Source organism: Notolepis coatsorum, assembly GCF_963971535.1.
Source record: "Notolepis coatsorum genome assembly, chromosome: 15".
Taxonomy (NCBI): domain Eukaryota; kingdom Metazoa; phylum Chordata; class Actinopteri; order Aulopiformes; family Paralepididae; genus Notolepis; species Notolepis coatsorum.
Window position 1 is genome coordinate 55,536,280 of NC_140179.1, and position 19,213 is coordinate 55,555,492.

General features: G+C 42.8%; 1 protein-coding gene across 1 annotated transcript in view; it reads right to left on the bottom strand.

Moving 5' to 3' along the window:
- cox10 (cytochrome c oxidase assembly factor heme A:farnesyltransferase COX10) overlaps nt 1-19,213 on the bottom strand; it is a 176,256-nt gene that overhangs the window by 14,019 nt on the left and 143,024 nt on the right. The window contains exon 6 of the mRNA XM_084330472.1: nt 2,006-2,238. Coding sequence (XP_084186598.1) covers nt 2,006-2,238 — 233 coding nt within the window. The remainder of the gene's footprint in view (nt 1-2,005; nt 2,239-19,213) is intronic.

Below are 19,213 nucleotides of genomic sequence, written 5' to 3' on the forward strand. Positions count from 1 at the left end.
GGGGTCTCTGCGGGTCGGGGTATTAAAGAGGCGTGATGCTCTGGCTCGCGGGGGCGCTCGATCCCGGGTCCTCCGGGGTTGGGGTTCGCGGCTGCCGGGTCTGGGGACAGAGGGGGCTCAGGAAGCCTGTTATATAGTAAATTCTTTTTTTTACCTATTCTTTTAATGATCTATTTTGCTTTTATAATCGTCTCTTATTTTAAGTCTTTTTTTTTAAGTGTAACATATTTTATTTTTATATTATGTCTTGTCATTATTATTATTATTGTTGTCGATGTAATATGATTTGTGTTATGTTATGTCAAAAAAGAAACTGAATAAAAATTTGATCACAAAAAAAAATGAAATTAAATAAAGTGAATAGTACTGGGTGTAGCTTCTGACCATTATAGTCAAAGTATTTTCCAATTAACTGAAACTCATAAGATCACATAAGGCTAGCATCATTGGCGTTCAGTTACAGCTATGAAGAACGATAGCTAGTTAGCCAACACTAGCCAACAGCTGCAAAAACAAACGCCAATGATGTTATCAGACGTTGATATCATGAGCTATCAGTAGCTAGCCAGCTAGATCAGGGGTTCCCAAACTTTTCAGGCCGGGACCCAGAAAATAAGGCGTCAGAGATGCACATCGTCAGACTTTTTTTTTTTTTTTTTTGTCAGGCGACCGATTTTTTAAGCCAAATATCACTTCAATCCTATTAAGTTAGTTCAAGTTAGTTATTCATTTATATGTGCTATTTATGAGAGGGCTAACTTGTTGCAAAATAATAATGATAATAATAATAGCCTCATTAAAATACTATTGTTGCTTCGGTTGTTTTCAGCGTTTTATGTGCATAATCTGTTATTTAGTTTGAAATGTTCGTTGAAATAAGTAGATTTTTTGTTTTTGTTTATTTATTAAGTTAATATAAAACCATATAGTCACATTTTAGAATACAATAGAATAGAATTTTAGAATACAACTAGAAACACTGTCCTGGCCTGCTTCTAAGTTCAGTGGCCTGACAAAAAAAATAATAATAATAATAATTGGATTTTTTATTTTTTTTTGAAATCATCTCGTGGCCCTCCTGTGGCTGCTCGCGGCCCACCTTTGGGTCGCGACCCCGACTTTGGGAACCACTGAGCTAGATAACGTTAGACAACGCATCATGTATTAAACTAAAGTGAATAGTGACTTGTGTGTGAGCCTGTTACGCCCTGTCGTGACTCGTGTGTGAGCCTGTTACGCTCTGTGTCGTGACTCGTGTGTGAGCCTGTTACAGTTACACTCTGTGCTGTGACTCGTGTGACTCGTGTCGTGACTCGTGTGACTTGTGTCGTGACTCGTGTGTGACTGTGTCGTGACTCGTGTCGTGAGCCTGTGACTGTCGTGACTCGTGTGTGAGCCTGTTACGCTCTGTGCCGTGACTCGTGTGTGAGCCTGTTACACTCTGTGCTGTGACTCGTGTGTGAGCCTGTTACACTCTGTGCTGTGACTCGTGTGTGAGCGTGTGACTCGTGTTGTGACTCGTGTGTGAGCCTGTTACACTCTGTGCCGTGACTCGTGTGAGCGTGTGACTCGTGTCGTGACTCGTGTGTGAGCGTGTGACTCGTGCCGTGACTCGTGTGTGAGCCTGTTACGCTCTGTGCCGCGACTCGTGTGTGAGCCTGTTACGCTCTGTGCCGTGACTCCTGTGTGAGCCTGTTACACTTTGTGCCGTGACTCGTGTGTGAGCCTGTTACACTCTGTGCCGTGACTCGTGTGTGAGCATGTTACGCTCTGTGCCGTGACTCGTGTGTGAGCGTGTTACGCTCTGTGCCGTGACTCGTGTGTGAGCGTGTTACGCCCTGTGCCGTGACTCATGTGTGAGCGTGTTACGCCCTGTGTCGTGACTCGTGTGAGCCTGTTACACTCTGTGCTGTGACTCGTGTGTGAGGCTGTGACTCGTGTCGTGACTGGTGTGTGAGCGTGTGACTCGTTGTGAGCCTGTGACTCGTGTCGTCTCTCGTCGTACCTGGATCCAGGGCGCCCGTAGCGGCCGTCCAGCCCATGACAGGGGGGATGGCGCCCACCACAGCGCCCACCCAGGTGTTGGTGATGCTCAGCCTCTTCAGGGGCGTGTAGCAGCAGGTGTACAGGAGGATGTTGAGCGCCCCCAGGAGGCCCGTCAGGGGGTTGACCGCCAGGGACAGCAGGGTGACGCCAGAGACCCCACAGGCCAGGGCGAATGACACGGCATGGAGAGGGCTGAGAGACATAGAGGAGATAGGAGGGAGAGATACAGAGACACACACAGAGAGAAAGAGAGGGAGGGAGAGAGAGAGACAGAGAGACACAGAGAGAGACAGAAAGAAAGAGAGAGGTAAGAGGGAGAGAGAGAGAAAGAGGTAAGATGGTGATAGAGAGATAGAGAGGAGATTAATACACTGTCCTACACATTTCCTTCAGTGAAAAAAAAAACACTGTTACCAACGATGATGGAGCTTATGGAAATAAATCAATATCTGAAATGAAATAAAAATAAAAATGAATAAAAATAAAAACCTTCTTACTGTTCTACTAAGTATGTCTCTACTAACTATGCACTCAACACTGCAGCATCCAAGTTTCAGCACTGTTTGATGAACATTGTTATCCGTACCCTTCCTGCTGACTTGTCGTACAGAACTTGTAACAATTAAGAATGTAAATATAAATAAACAAATAAATGAATGAATGAATAAATACTTGGAGACACAGATGGGAGGACAGACGAAAGGAAAGACAGAAAGTACAACAGAAAGAAACAGGAAGAACAAAAGAAAAAAAGGCAAAGAAAGAAAGGCAGAATCATAAAATTGCTCAGCTCCTGTCTGTTCTCCACGACTGCACTGAGAAAAGAAAAGAAATCAAACAAAACATTTAGATAAATTTATGCGGGCGTGTGCAGATTAAGATGAGATTACAACAGTGTGACGTGCACAAGACATGCAGATACACACACAATCAGGACCACCCACACCCACACTAGAGCTGTCCCCAAAGCCTGTTTTTAGGATTCGAACTTCGACAGGGTTTTTCAAACGGACCTTCGAACCATTGTTTTTAATCTTTCCGGTTCAGTACTGTCGAGTCTTGACTTTAGGCACATTTACGCATATAAACGTAACGTATATTACATTTACGCATATAGCGTACACATATGCGCATAATTGCTGCGGTCAAAAATAGTTTGTAAAAGTAGTAGTCTCTACTTACTGGTCACAGCGGTCTTCCAATAACGTTTGGATGGTAATCCATTTTGTGAATGCATTTGTTGAAATAGCATCTTTGTTGGCAGACAGCTCCTGCTATCTTAACGTTAGCACTTGAGCTAAACCGGCATAGCGCGACTAAAGTGCAAACTAGCATTTTGATTCATTTCCTGATGCATGTACTCAATCAGGGCCACACTCACTCAATCAGGGCCACACTCACTCAATCAGGACCACACACACACACACACACACACACACACACACACACACACACACACACACACACACACACACACACACACACACACACACACACACACACACACACACACACACACACACACACACACACACACACACACACACACACACACACACACACACACACACACACACACACACACACACACATTTTAGAATCGTTATTTGTCCACATAAATGTTTAAAGGACACAAATAGTATCAGTGCACTTGTACATTGTGGGTTATTCTGATACATTCGTGCCCAAATTGACAATGGCAACCAAAGTTACAGACACACATGGATGATGAACCTGACAATAAACACACAGCTCATGGGTACAGATAGCAGCGTCTTCTCCAACACACACACACACACACACACACTGGGAGACAGTCAGCGAGTGGGAGTGATGCTCCATGTGAAAACAGGCGTCTGGGCGAAGAGCTCATCTGATGAGAGTTCGTCGGCAGGGATGAAAGTGGCCCTTCCGACACACAGACTGCGTACACACACACACACATACGTGCGCAACAAGAGATCACAACTAGTGAGGAAAAACCATAGCAGCTCAGGCTTTTAGTGGGATGAAGGCTTCCTCCTCTCTCATTGAAAGCAGCGATCGTGAGGTCTGGTTCAAATTCGCCAGTAAATGCTCCATAAATTACAGAGGAGGGAGATTAAAATCTTGACCAAATGCAGGCTCCTTCACTCTTTATCTTTTTTTTTTCTAGAAGCAGGAGAGAAAAAAACAGGACTTTTATTTCTGCGGCAGCAGCGACGAGGCAGCAGATTGGTGCATTAACGTGATTAGCGTGTTATGTCTGTTTTATGTGGCTGAGGTGGGTCCAGGCTGGCTGGCTGACTGGGACGGTACGGAAGGGTGGGAGGCAGGGCCTGCGTCATATGGTGTGGACAGTGGAGGGGAGGGGTGGGGGGTGTTTGTTAGTAGTCTCTTAGACCAGGGGATAACTAAAACTAGTTGTGGCTGCAGAAGGAATAGGGAGAGAAAACAGGAGAGGAGCGAGAGAGCAAGCAAGCGAGTAGTCATCAGGCTCTATAACAAAGGGCTTAAGCGGCCGGATCTGCTGCCAGAACTATTACTGTCACAACTCGGGACTTGAGAACTAGAGACTCACATCACCATACTGACTATGTTGTATTTTACACCAGAGACTAATATCACTGGACTCTCATAGGAATGGGCATAAAAAATAAAAATCCAGATAGATTGATCGCATGATGTACTCGAGTAGTGATCGATTACTCGCTGTCTTCTCTCCTCCTACAGCAAGTTGTTGACGCACACACACGCTCGCACACGCTGATCGCAGTGCTCTCATTGCCCCTCCCCCTCACAGACCCGTCTTGTCAACATCCTCTTATTCGCTCCGAAGATAGCAAGAGTGCAGCTCTCCTCTTTCAACGTGACTGAAGCATTAAACAAAATGGCCCAGTAAACTATTCACTTTAGTTTAATACACGAGGCGTTGTCTAACGTTATCTAGCTGGCTAGCTACTGATAATATCATAATATCAACGGCTGATAACATCATTGGCGTTCGTTTTTTCAGCTGTTGGCTAGCTAGCTATAATTCTTCCGTTGGCTAACGTTAGCTACCTAGCAACTGTAGCTAGCTAATACGGGCTGTGCTGGCTGGCTACCTTTTAATTCGCAATGGAGTGGAGCTAACTAACTGTACAAATTGATGTGATTGGCTGAGACTGTATTTTGTATGCGCGTCGAACTCGGTCCGCGGACCAAACACGCAAACTCTGGTCCGCCAAAAAACATAGGTCTCGGTTCGCTTCATCGGACCAAACGTAGGAAGTCACCTGCACTGTGCATCTTGGGTCGAAGGAACACCCGGCTTATTATTATTATTACATTCACTGCAAAACAACACTATCTATCTATATAACTGTGCATCTTGGGTCGAAGGAACACCCGGCTTATTATTATTATTACATTCACTGCAAAACAACACTATCTATCTATATAACTGTGCATCTTGGGTCGAAGGAACACCCGGCTTATTATTATTATTACCGCGCGCGCGGCATTCACTGCAAAACAACACTATCTATCTATCTATCTATCTATCTATCTATCTATCTATCTATCTATCTATCTATCTATCTATCTATCTATCTATCTATCTATCTATCTATCTATCTATCTATATAACTGTGCATCTTGGGTCGAAGGAACACCCGGCTTATTATTATTATTACCGCGCGCGCGGCATTCACTGCAAAACAACACTATCTATCTATCTATCTATCTATCTATCTATCTATCTATCTATCTATCTATTTATCTATCTATATATATCTAACTGTGCATCTTGGGTCGAAGGAAGAAAAAAAACACTGCTTATTATTATTATTATTACCGCGGCGCGCATTCACTGCAAAACAAGCACAATGTGTAAACATGTCTCGTGGACAGACTTGGGCGAAGTGAAAGTCCTGATCGACATATGGGCAGAAGACCAAATAAAACAGCTGCTTGTGGGCACTCACAAAAACAACGAGGTGTACAAGTTGTTTAGCGAGAGGATGGTGGTAATGGGCTTCAATAGAACAATGGATCAATGCCACGTCAAAATAAAAAACTCCGCCTCCGCTGATCTGGAGTCAGACAGGCAATGGGCTCGCAGTCCACACACACAGACACACACAAGTTGAAGTATTTTCTTCAGTCGGCTTGGAATAAAGGCATGGATCCGTTTTTCAGCATCCTTTTGATTTATAAATGGTTGTACTTTAGCTTTGTTTCTAAGGTGGAAGAATTATGTTTTTGTCACCTTGTTAATGTGGGACTTAAAGCTTACAGTAGACCGGAGTCTATGATAACCAAGACTTGTAAGCAAGGAGTATGTTTCCCCATAATATTATTCAGCAGAATTTCTCTTGAAATTGAAATTTGGTAAATTCCAGTAAATATTGCAATTCCGAAACTCTTGAGTATCACAAATGGATTCAGCATCCCGAATAACCCCCAAAACCACTCCAACATTGTTGAAATTGATCAAGTAGTTTCTGAGATTTGTCCATTTAGGTGATTAAGCAAATATAGCTAATTATGGAAATAAAAAAAGTTGCCCAACATGTACAACTTAGCATCCGGCAGTTTCTAAGTGCTGGTGACCCATACTATCCATATCTATCATAAAAGTTTGGTGGTTCCAAAATTTCCGGGTTCATTGTGTTGGCAAATAAGACTAATTGCCCATTAATGGTTCATACATACTGTATAAAGACAACGGAAATCTATTTAATTTTTGTTAAACAGCCTACAATATGACATAACCTAGTTCTAGATTATGATAGGCTATAATCAGTCTCACTCATCAAAATGTTTTCTAGGTTATGGTATCTCAAACTAATTAGGCCCTCTGCTATGACAAATGTATAATAATACAAGTTATACAACCATACTTTTTCTACCCTTTGAATTTTTTTTAACTACAGAAGTCTGCTGCATTTGGGTCACAGAGTGACTCCCCCCACTCAGAAGCAACCTAACCTCAGTTTTTTTTAGCAGCATATTAAGTACACAAATTAGTCCAAAGATGATAAAAGGATCAACAGGGCAGTCGCAGAGTTCATCTGTATGGACCAAGTTCCAATAATTTATACAGTTGAGAAAGCTGGGTTCAGAAACCTTGTACAGCAACTGCTTTGAGTGCAAAAAAAAACTCTCCAGCATTTTGAATGCCATTGCTTTTAATTTAATTTATTAATTATTGTCATTGTTCATTGTTGTGTTTTAAAATAAAGAACAATAATGACATCTGAGAGTGTTTCCCTGATTTTGAGGAAAAGTATAGAAATTCATATTGGTATAGTATCGAAACAAAAATGTTGGTATCGTGACAACTCTAGTAGAGTGCAGAGAGAAGGATAGGGTAGAGTGCAGAGAGAAGGATAGGGTAGAGTACAGAGAGAAGGATAGGGTAGAGTGCAGAGAGAAGGATAGGGTAGAGTGCAGAGAGAAGGATAGGGTAGAGTGCAGAGAGAAGGATAGGGTAGAGTGCAGAGAGAAGGATAGGGTAGAGTGCAGAGTGAAGGATAGGGTAGAGTGCAGAGTGAAGGATAGGGTAGAGTGCAGAGAGAAGGATAGGGTAGAGTGCAGAGAGAAGGATATGGTAGAGTGCAGAGTGAAGGATAGGGTAGAGTGCAGAGTGAAGGATAGGGTAGAGTGCAGAGAGAAGGATAGGGTAGAGTGCAGAGAGAAGGATATGGTAGAGTGCAGAGAGAAGGATAGGGTAGAGTGCAGAGAGAAGGATAGGGTAGAGTGCAGAGAGAAGGATAGGGTAGAGTGCAGAGAGAAGGATAGGGTAGAGTGCAGAGTGAAGGATAGGGTAGAGTGCAGAGTGAAGGATAGGGTAGAGTGCAGAGTGAAGGATAGGGTAGAGTGCAGAGAGAAGGATAGGGTAGAGTGCAGAGAGAAGGATATGGTAGAGTGCAGAGAGAAGGATAGGGTAGAGTGCAGAGAGAAGGATAGGGTAGAGTGCAGAGAGAAGGATAGGGTAGAGTGCAGAGAGAAGGATAGGGTAGAGTGCAGAGAGAAGGATAGGGTAGAGTGCAGAGAGAAGGATAGGGTAGAGTGCAGAGAGAAGGATATGGTAGAGTGCAGAGAGAAGGATATGGTAGAGTGCAGAGAGAAGGATATGGTAGAGTGCAGAGAGAAGGATAGGGTAGAGTGCAGAAAGAAGGATAGGGTAGAGTGCAGAGAGAAGGATAGGGTAGAGTGCAGAGAGAAGGATAGGGTAGAGTGCAGAGAGAAGGATAGGGTCGAGTGCAGAGAGAAGGATAGGGTAGAGTGCAGAGAGAAGGATAGGGTAGAGTGCAGAGAGAAGGATATGGTAGAGTGCAGAGAGAAGGATAGGGTAGAGTGCAGAAAGAAGGATAGGGTAGAGTGCAGAGAGAAGGATAGGGTAGAGTGCAGAGAGAAGGATAGATATAAGTAGCTCCTATTATAACTTGTATTATGTTCCACAGGTCCCTCTGCTTAGCGTTGGGCCACAGCCCTTGTACAGCTCACTCCTTCCTCTGGTTGATGAACCTGCTCCACTAACAACTTCCTCCCGTCCAGCCCCAGGCCCCCTCTGGCCTCGTTACACCTTTACCTACAATGTCTATAGGGAGGTGTTAGTCTGACGTCACTTTAGTTTCCCGCGCGGTCCACCCGTATAGGGATTTATTATTGGGAAAGTGTATTATCGGCTATTGCAGGGGTGGACATGTAGCCCGTCAATGTGTGGCTCTTCCATCCATAATTTAATAATAATAATTATTATAAAAAAAAAATTTCACTCATTCCATAAGGACGTAGAATAAACATTTACAGATTTCTTTTAAATGGTCCATTTGCATGTTCTTGGTATCTGAATCTAGGGACATCTATGGATCTCAGGGAATGTATTCCCAGTGTCAGAAATACTGTGGGCTAGATCCACAAAGAATGGATTGCACAGAGCAAGTTGCACCCTTACTTAAAATTCATTATGAATTGAAAATGGGGGACCCTGATGTAAACAAGACGAAAGTCTTTCTCTGGTCTGCATCCCCTTAACAATTGTGTGCATTGAGCCGTACTGTATTGTACCCATTCTGCAATCTGTTAATGAAATGTACATTCAATCAATCACCGTGCAGATTGATTCATTGAATGAAAACTTTATTAACAGATTGCAGAATGGGTACATACAGTACGGCTCAATACACACTGTTTGTAGCCTGTGTGTAGTTCTGTTCAGTTCAATAACATCATTATTATTATTATTATTATTATTATTATTATTATTATTATTATTATTATTATTCGATTATCAGGCATGTGTTTAGGTTGTCAATTACTAATGGTTTGATTAGGTATTGTGTTTGTAAATAGCGGTCTAAAAATGTATGGCATTTTACAATACCGAACTTTGAAGGCATTTTCCCAAAAATGAGTTTTAATGAGTTTTTCCTCATACTCTGAGCCAGAAATATCCACTTCAGTAGCACTCACATACACCAAATCTTCCAGTTCTATTCATATCTATGTTCTGAAGGTATTTACAGAATGGTTTGTTGATATCACATACCCTGATTTATATCACATTTTATTCCTAAAAACATGGCAAAATATGGAATTTTACCATACAAATGGACTGAATGGAGTATTTTCTGATTTATGGAGTGATAAAAAGAGATATCCAAAATCCCCTCTGTAATAACCTTTGGCTCTAATATGTCAACAAAATGAAACTATAATTTTGAAAATGGCTTTATCCAATGTTCTGATTTCTATATGCAAATTAGTGCATATTTAAGTAGATCATGCCTCATTTGCATATTTAAACATACAATTTCAGAAAACTTGTAATACAAAAAAGTCTTGTCTTAATATCAATATTTCAAAAATCTGTGATCGGATTCATATTTCCCCTCCGCTGGCCTGAGATCCACCAGGAGGACCCACTGAGCTCTCTGGCGGTTCAGGAGCGCCATCTGGTGGCCGATCGGCGCAATCGCCAAACAGGAAGTGCTATGGAGGTTGTGCTGGTCGGCCATATTACTTCCGGGCACTCGGTACATGTCCCGGGACTCTGGCTCGTCACAATATAATAGCGATCCATTGCCAATAACTCGATAAACAACATGATTTGGACGTATATAGTATTATACAAGCTGGAAATGGTTCATCAGGATAAACATCCCATAATCGAAAACGGTCTACACCACGCTGATCGTCCAACGGCGCGAGGAAGATCCGGTGAGATTCAGCGTTATTCTTGAACGTGTTCCATATAAACTGTTATGATGAACATATGACCCACACTAGATGAATGATATAACGCTGCCCACGGAATTATAAACGATCCCCCGCCCATCCGGTCATCATCAGATCATACGTAGATCATTCTAGAAGTACGTCCAATTGAAATTTTTTATATCGCCCCGATTGCCATCAAACTGTATTTCATCATCAATATAATGCATTTGGGGCTATAGATCACGTTCTGGAGAAAGCTGCAGAAAGAGATGAAAACATACTTATACATTAGACCATACTTTACTATGAATATGTGAATGAAAAAGTTTAACGTTGCTACACAATGAACAATACATATAGGACTTTGAATGGGCCCTAATAATGGCAATGTAGCAATAGAATTTAAAAAGTTATAGCCATGCAAAGAAGGGGTACTTATCCATAGACAAATAGAGCTGGCAACCCATGGTATAGCATGAATTTAACCTCCGGCACCCATAGTGTTAACACTTTGGCTGCCATGAAACGTGTTTTGACGTCATTGCTGGCCATGCTCAAGTTGCCGGAGGACGCTGTCCAGCGTCCTTATATCAATATTTCAAAAATCTGCGATCGGATTCATATGTCCCCTCCGCTGGCCTGAGATCCACCAGCAGGACCCACTGAGCTCTCTGGCGGTTCAGGAGCGCCATCTGGTGGCCGATCGGCGCAATCGCTTAAACAGGATGTGCCATAGAGGTTGTGCTGGACTCCGTATTACTTCCGGGCACTCGCTATAGGTCCCGGGACTCTGGCTCGTCACGCTACACAGTGATCGATTGGCAATAACTCGATAAACAACATGATTTGGACGTATATACCATTATACAAGCTGGAGATGGACCGGGTAAAAATACATCCCATAATGATAAGATTTCTACTCTACGATGATCGCCCAACGGCGCGTGGAGACTGGGGTGAGTTTCAGCGTGTAACGTTACCGTCTTCGATACTAACTGCTATTATCAACATTTGACCCACATTAGATGATTGGTATAACGCTGCCCACGGAATTATAAACGCCCCCTAGCCCATCCGGTCAACATCAGATGACGTGTAGTAACTTCTAGAAGTACGTCTAGTTGGAATTTTTTATATCGCGCTGATTGCCATAAAACTGTATTGCATCATCAATATAATGCATTTGGGGCTATAGATCACGTTCTGGAGAAAGCTGCAGAAAGAGATGAAAATATACTTATACATTAGACCATACTTTACTATGAATATGTGAATGAAAAAGTTTAACGTTGCTACACAATGAACAATACATATAGGACTTTGAATGGGCCCTAATAATGGCAATGTAGCAATAGAATTTAAAAAGTTATAGCCATGCAAAGAAGGGGTACTTCTCCATAGACAAATAGAGCCGGCAACCTATGGTATATCATGAATTTAACCCAAGGCAACCAAAGTGTTAAAGACGCTGTAAAGCGTCCTTCGGCAACTTGAGCATGGCCGGGAATGACGCTGTAAAGCGTTTCCCGGCAGTTAAAGTGTTAATATAAGTAATCAACTGGGGAAGTTTCATTGTGATATCTATTAGTTACATTTTTTACCCTAGTCACCTGTAGTGTCTCGCCTTAAAAAAAATCTTTGACTGTGAATAACACCATGCTAAATATCAGGCCTGAAAAATCTAAGCAAATGAATAAAGGGAAGATGATTAAACAGAAGGTTTTGTAGATACAGTATTGAATTCTGCCATCTTTTTTATAATGTAAATTTCTCCACCATTTTTCATCATATTGCAACACCGTTTTTTGCTAGACATTCACAGAAAGGTAGATACACTAACTGCGTTCTGTTTTATGGCAATAACATTCAGGTTTGTTGGAGATAATCCCAAAAAATAAGAGAAATAAAAAAGTAAATCAAGAAGTCAGATGATTGACAGGGGCTGGCGTGAGCTGGGTAGGGTAGTTTTTCGAAATTTGAAAGCCCTGAGTCTCTTCCTTCAAAAGACTACAATCACTTTTGGCTGTGCCACTTCCTCCTGTCAATATGCGCCGGTTTCCGACTCAATGCCTTGATATTTCTATAATCTTATATTTCACTAATAACTAATTAAAATCATTGCTAAACAAACGTAATGCTGAGAATATACACTTTTACTGTATATCTCGGGCTTAAGTGTGAAGCCCAAATTAAAAAGACATTAGCAACTTCAGAGGCCAGAGGGTGGGACATATACACACATTTACTATCCAATAGCATTGTGAGGCTGAACAACAGGACCAATTGACTATACATGTGCTTAAATTTTTTTAAATAAACATTTACAGATTTTTTTTTTTAATGGCTAAAAGTGATTTAGTAATTTTGCAACCGTGGGTCTCACATGGTGCTTTTAACCCTGTGAGGCCCACATAAAAAAGACATTAGCAACTTCAGAGGCCAGAGGGTGAGACCTACAGTATAAACACATGAAGGGTGCCGTGACTGAAAAAAAAGGTTGAGAAACGCTGGTATATGGTGTGGCTCTTTGTGGTACCACAGTAATTTTTGTGGCTCTTAGTCTCTGACTGGTTGGCCACCCCTGGGCTATTGTAACAATTCTGCCTCATGAACATTGGCAAGCTTTCCATTTTTGCACAAAATGAATTCCCTTATATCACTAACATTATTGTTTAAGCATTTTTGGTTGAAATAAAATAAAATTATACGTAATAAGTTTACAATTAATTGCAAATTGTTTCATGTTGAGCTATATATTGTGGATGAATACACACAGAAAGGTACACCATGCCAATGTTTGTTTTATTTGTTTATTTGTTTTAAAACGAGACGATTTAGACATGGGTCCATTGGAAATACATTGCCATTTCAAGACGGGTGGACAGCGCGGGAAACCGCAATGAATTCACCTCCCTATAGACATTGTAGGTAAAGGTGCAATGAGGCGGGTGGACCGCGCGGGAAACTAAAGTGACGTCAGACTACACCTCCCTATATATGCCTAAGAGCCGCCTCTGCTTCCTGTACTGCCCGTCTTGGGGCTCCATTATCTCCCTCTAGTTGGGACCGGGTTATACTAAATATTGCATCTTTGCTCCCAGATAGCAACAACACTGTTCTGAGGAAGGATCGAGATAGGGGACAGGATAGATAGAATGATAAGAGTTAGAGGACAAACAGAACGTGAGTCTGATGTCTTGTTTGACAGGAGAAGGAGAGAGAATATGATAGCTATAATGATGGAATAGATAAAGGATAAACAGAATGTGTAGAATGCGAGTCTGATGGCCTTGTTTGACAGGACAGTCCAGTCTACCAGCTGCTCTCTGTCTGGACACAGGTTGGTTTTGTGTGTGTGAGAGAGAGCAAGAGAGAGGGAGAGAGATCCCTTTATCTGTGTGCGTGTGTGTGTGTGTGTGTGTGTGTGTGCGTGTGTGTGTGTGCGTGTGTGTGTGCACACCATGTGGGCTCTCAGGCCAGGCTGAGAGCCAGGGAGAAGAGGCTGTGTTTAGACAGCTAGATAACATCCTCAATCACTGAACTCAACGGGACAAGTGTCCCCGTTTTAAACAGCCCGTCGTCGCTGGAGGGTTCCCCCCGAGGAGAGGAGGGCAGGTCAGGGGTTCAGCGCCGACCGACGCGTCTCTGGAGCTCCCCCAGCGTGGGACCAGTTATTTGGGCCTACATTGCGTTTCCATTGTGGGTGTGGTCGGAATGACAAGACTTCCATCTTTTTCATTGCCAACACAAGATTCAGAATGCTTAGTATTTCGTTTTGCAGTACAAATTACAATGCAAAATATCTTTTTAATATGCATTTTATCTTTTAATACACTCATCGTGGTAATAAACTATGAAAGAATAAACTATAATTGGTGCCATTTCATTCCAAAAAGTACATTTTCTTTTACTTTGTAATTACAGCTGCACGTTTAAAACTTTGATCTATAACCTTTGTCAATCATGTTGTTTTAATTGATTTGTTATCCTTGCTTTTTGCCTCGTCTTGTTGTCTTATTGTTATGATTTTATAATGTATATTATATTTACTATTATATTTATATTTTGTAATATGTATATATTGTGAATGGCAGTATTGTAAAAAAAATATGTAGCTTTGCATGGATCCACGACAGTATACCTTCATAATATAATTACAAATAATAATTTGAGTATGATCTGATTTTGAGTGGTAGAGTGACACTAAGGGATATAGACAGGAACACTAACGCTTGAGTGCCAATAACGAGTATACTCGTTATTCGATCGTTTGATCTTTTTCCCTTTATCCCCGCTCTACAGACTCGGCTCTCTGAATCACTGTGGCACAGCTACAAACATTGGAATTGCAATGCAGATCGAATCTCACCAGATGGCAGTATCGTCTACCTTTTGAACTCGGATAGAAAGGCAGCAGGATTGTCAATGAATGCACCAAGGCATCGAGGCTCGCTCTGTGGGGGAGGAGCTCTTCCAAACCTATCGCTAGCAGATCTGCTCGCCTCAAAACCTATAGTGTCCCTTAACATGTGTAATTAGTAATTACATATAAACTTGTAATCGTGATTGCGATTTTACCGAACGTGAAGCATGTTGTTTATGTAACGATCACAGTGGCTTACTTTACCGGTCATAAACAAGGCTATTTCTAACGATCGGATTTCCGGGGTATGACTTCATTCATAAGCTCAAAGTTCTGTTGCACAGTTTTGACAAATCAAACATTAACAGGCTTGATATCGGAACTCGTTCACATCCAACGGAGCGGATAATAAAACGTGCATTTCCCCCCCAGTTATCAGATCCGGTGTTTTAAGCTAATATTGGCCACTACTACCGGTGTCGGATCCTTTGTTCTCCACATGGTACGGCACCCAGCCGCAGGTCCGACCGGCCTCTGGTGAAATGGAGCGTGTTTGAGTAGTGGTTTTTAGTCGGAGGTGGAAGTTCTGTAGTGTCAACAAACGGCTGGTCCTTTGTTATTCTTAGATAAAACAGGAAAGGAGAGATGGGAGCTTAGGTGACTCTGTACCCGTAAGAGAGAGATAGCAGGGAAGGAAGGAGGGCTTTCCTGGCACTGCCCGAGTGGCTGGTGTCTCTATATGTATCTAGTGTGTGTTTCTATCACTAGTGTGACTGTGTGACTGTGTGTGTGTATGTGGTTAGCGTGAATGTGGTTAGTGTGTGTGTGTGTGTGTGTGTGTGTGTGTTTGCATGCTGCTTTAGGATGTGTGTGTATGTGCGTATGTGACTAGTGTGACTGTGTGTGTTTGTGTGTGTGTTTGTTTGTGTGTGTGTGAGTGCATGTGTGGTTAGCATTTGTGTATATGTAGTTGGTGTATATGCAGTTGGCCTGAGTCTGTGTGTGTGTGTGTGTGCCCGTTTCCCTGGGGTGGGCAGCATTCCACAGGGCAGGTAGCTATAGAGAGAGAGGTAGAGATATATCAAAGTATCAAGAAAGTGAGACAGAGAGAGATAACCGAGTATTGAGAGAGAGAGAGAGGAGAGAGAGAGAGAGAGAGAGAGAGGGAGAGAGAGAGGGAGAGAGTATCACATTGCTCAGCCAGATCTAGATGAGCGCGGTGAATGAAGCTAGCGCTTCACTGAGCGCCAATGGAGAGGCTATCATCCAACTAAACAGTGAAGTTAGCAGAGCAGCGGAGGTCAGGCTGCGCTGCTACACCCCCCCCCCCCCTCCCTCCCTCACCCCTCCTCACCCCTCCCTCCACCCTCTCCAACCTGCCAAAGGACTCGTCTTACAGCAGGCAGGTGTGGAGGGGAGAGGTGGAGTGTGTCTCTGCACCAGGCTGGCTCAACCGTGAGGCTGCTAAGGGTCAGGAAATAATAGTGAAGAAAATAATAATTAAAAAAAACAACAACATTGAATGGTTTCTCTTGTTCAAGGCCCCCCCAGAACCCGGCAACATCCAACCTGACTGAATCCAGATAGAATTGAACCGAATCGGAGCCTTGTGAATCGGAATTGAAATACAATTGTTCAGCAGCCCTAGTTTGGAGGCTTTCACATGCTGGCAGCAGTTTGGAGGCTTTTGGAGGATTTTACTTGATCTTTATTTATCTCAAACACAACAAACACAAATCACATACAAAATGTAAACATAAATAAACAAGTCTTCATCCATAGAAAAACAAGTATGAGTTGGATAAGGGGTAGAAGGAAGCACAGCATATCTAGTCCTGCCCCTTTCTTACAATATCATAATGTTTAAAATAAAATTATCTTACTACTACCTAAAAGAGAGAAAACATTAACACATCCACCGCCAATCCCGTTGTACAGCGTGTTTGATGAATCATAACGTATACGATCATGTACAGTTGAATTTTTTTATATAGCGTGTATCGGCAATAAACGGCAGTTGATAATCTATATATGCGTTTATGCCTATAACTCACGTTCTATGAATTACTGCAGAAAACGATAAAAACATACTTATATTCTAAAAGGTATTTTTGGAAGAATCTATGAATGAAAAAGTATAACGTTCCTACATCCTGAACGATAGATAATCGATGTTGAATGGGCCATAGTAATGTCAATTTAGCAATACAATTTAAAAAGTTATAGCCCTGCAAAGAAGGTGAACATCTCCATAGGCTTAGAGTGGTGGCAGTGAGCCTACATTGATGGATAGAAGTGTGGCAGGGAATGTGTTAAATAAGGTTAAAAAACAACAATGCAGACATAATTTCTTTCACATGATAGCAGCAGTTTGGAGGCTTTCAAATGACGGCAGCAGCACACAGTCACTGGTCTGTTTGAACAGATATAACTAAAAGCAGGGAGGTTGTAAAAGGAGATGTGTTTACTCAGCACTACTGTTTTATTTAAGGTGTAAATGTCATTATAATATGACCTGCAATAACCAGGAGCCGGTTATTACACTGAGTGGCCGCCTCCTGTTTCACGAGCAGGAATACATGCCTAGATGAACACCAGATAAGGCAAGTACAGTATAGAAGAGACATGCTCTTTAGAAAAGCTAGTGTTACAGACCGCTCTGTACTGTAGTCTAGGCCAGTGATAGCTGCTTGTCTACCCAACCTCGACTGTGCTCAACCGCATAGTATGAGGTACATACCATAGGCCAGAAAATAAAATGCTCGCCAATTGGATGCAATAAAAGCTGTCCAGTACAACCACAGTCTGACACTGTTGACCACTAGGAGCTGCCCAGTACAACCACAGTCTAACACTGTTGAACACTAGGAGCTGTCCAATACAACCACAGTCTGACACGGTTGACCACAAGGAGCTGTCCAGTACAACCACAGTCTGACACTGTTGACCACTAGGAGCTGTCCAGTACAACCACAGTCTGACACTGTTGACCACAAGGAGCTGTCCAGTACAACCACAGTTTAACACTGTTGACCACTAGGAGCTGCCCAGTACAACCACGGTCTGACACTGTTGACCACTAGGAGCTGCCCAGTACAACCACAGTCTGACACTGTTGACCACTAGGAGCTGCCCAGTACAACCACAGTCTGACACTGTTGACCACTAGGAGCTGCCGAGTACAACCACAGTCTGACACTGTTGACCACTAGGAGCTGCCCAGTACAACCACAGTCTGACACTGTTGACCACTAGGAGCTGCCCAGTACACCCACAGTCTGACACTGTTGACCACTAGGAGCTGCCCAGTACAACCACAGTCGGACACTGTTGATCCACTGAAGCAGTGGGGATTAAGTGCCAGCTTCTCTAACCTTTAGTTGAGGCCACTACTGCCTATATACTGAATTGGCTTATTGATTTCTTCCGTATCAAGTATCGGCCAGTACTACCTCGTTAATGGATTAGATTAAAATATATTGCCATCATTATACAGCACAAGTGCAGTACAATGAAAATAAGTTTGGCATCCAATCAGAGTGCAAATGTACAGGTGATTAAACAAGGTATAAAATATATGAATTAGGCTAGTACTACAGAGTAATAGTGCTAATAACCGACCTTTCAATCACAGTCGAGAATGCAGCTGTGACTGCGTCCCCGACCGCCAAGAACCTTGGTGTTGTCCTCGACGACCAATTGAACTTCTCTGCTCACATCGCAGCGACGACCAGAACCTGCCGATTCCTCCTGAGCAATGTCAGAAGGATACGCCCCTTCCTGACAAAAGAAGCCACCCAACTCCTCGTCCAATCAACAGTCATCTCCCGCCTCGACTACTGCAATGCACTGCTCGCTGGCCTCCCGGCCACTGCCACTAAGCCTCTTCAACTCATTCAGAACGCAGCGGCCCGCCTGATCTCAAACCTACCGAAGTCGGCCCATGTCACCCCACTTCTTAGGGACCTGCACTGGCTCCCCATTGCTGCACGAATCCGCTTCAAGGCCCTCGACCTAGCATACCGTGCGGCAAAGGGAACCGCTCCCGCCTACCTCCGGTCAATGGTCTCTAACTACACACCCTCAAGACCCCTACGCTCTGCATCTTCTGGCCGCCTCAGACCTACTCCTATCCAAGCTCCGGGAGGGTCATCAAAGAGAAGTCGCCTATTCTCAGTCCTTGCCCCACAATGGTGGAATGAACTACCCACCCCAGTTAGGACAGCCGAATCACGTCCAATCTTTCGCCGTCGACTAAAGACGCACTTCTTCAACCATTATCTGAATTAAAAAAAAAAAAAAAAAAAAAAAAATCTAACCCTAACTAACCGTACTGTCATGCACTTGTCCTAATAAACTAACCTACACTGTAGCACTCAACACTTTGATGAACATTGTTGCTCAGCTGATAGAGTTGTGCCCTTCCTGATGGCTTGTCGTACAGAACTTGTAAGTCGCTTTGGATAAAAGCGTCAGCTAAATGACTAAATGTAAATGTAAATGTAATTAGGGTTGCAACAATGAGTCGACATTGTGGACCATGAAAGGTTGTCGATTTGCATATTCATGACCGATGTATCGTATCGTTACTTATGTGCCATCCTTGCGGTGGAA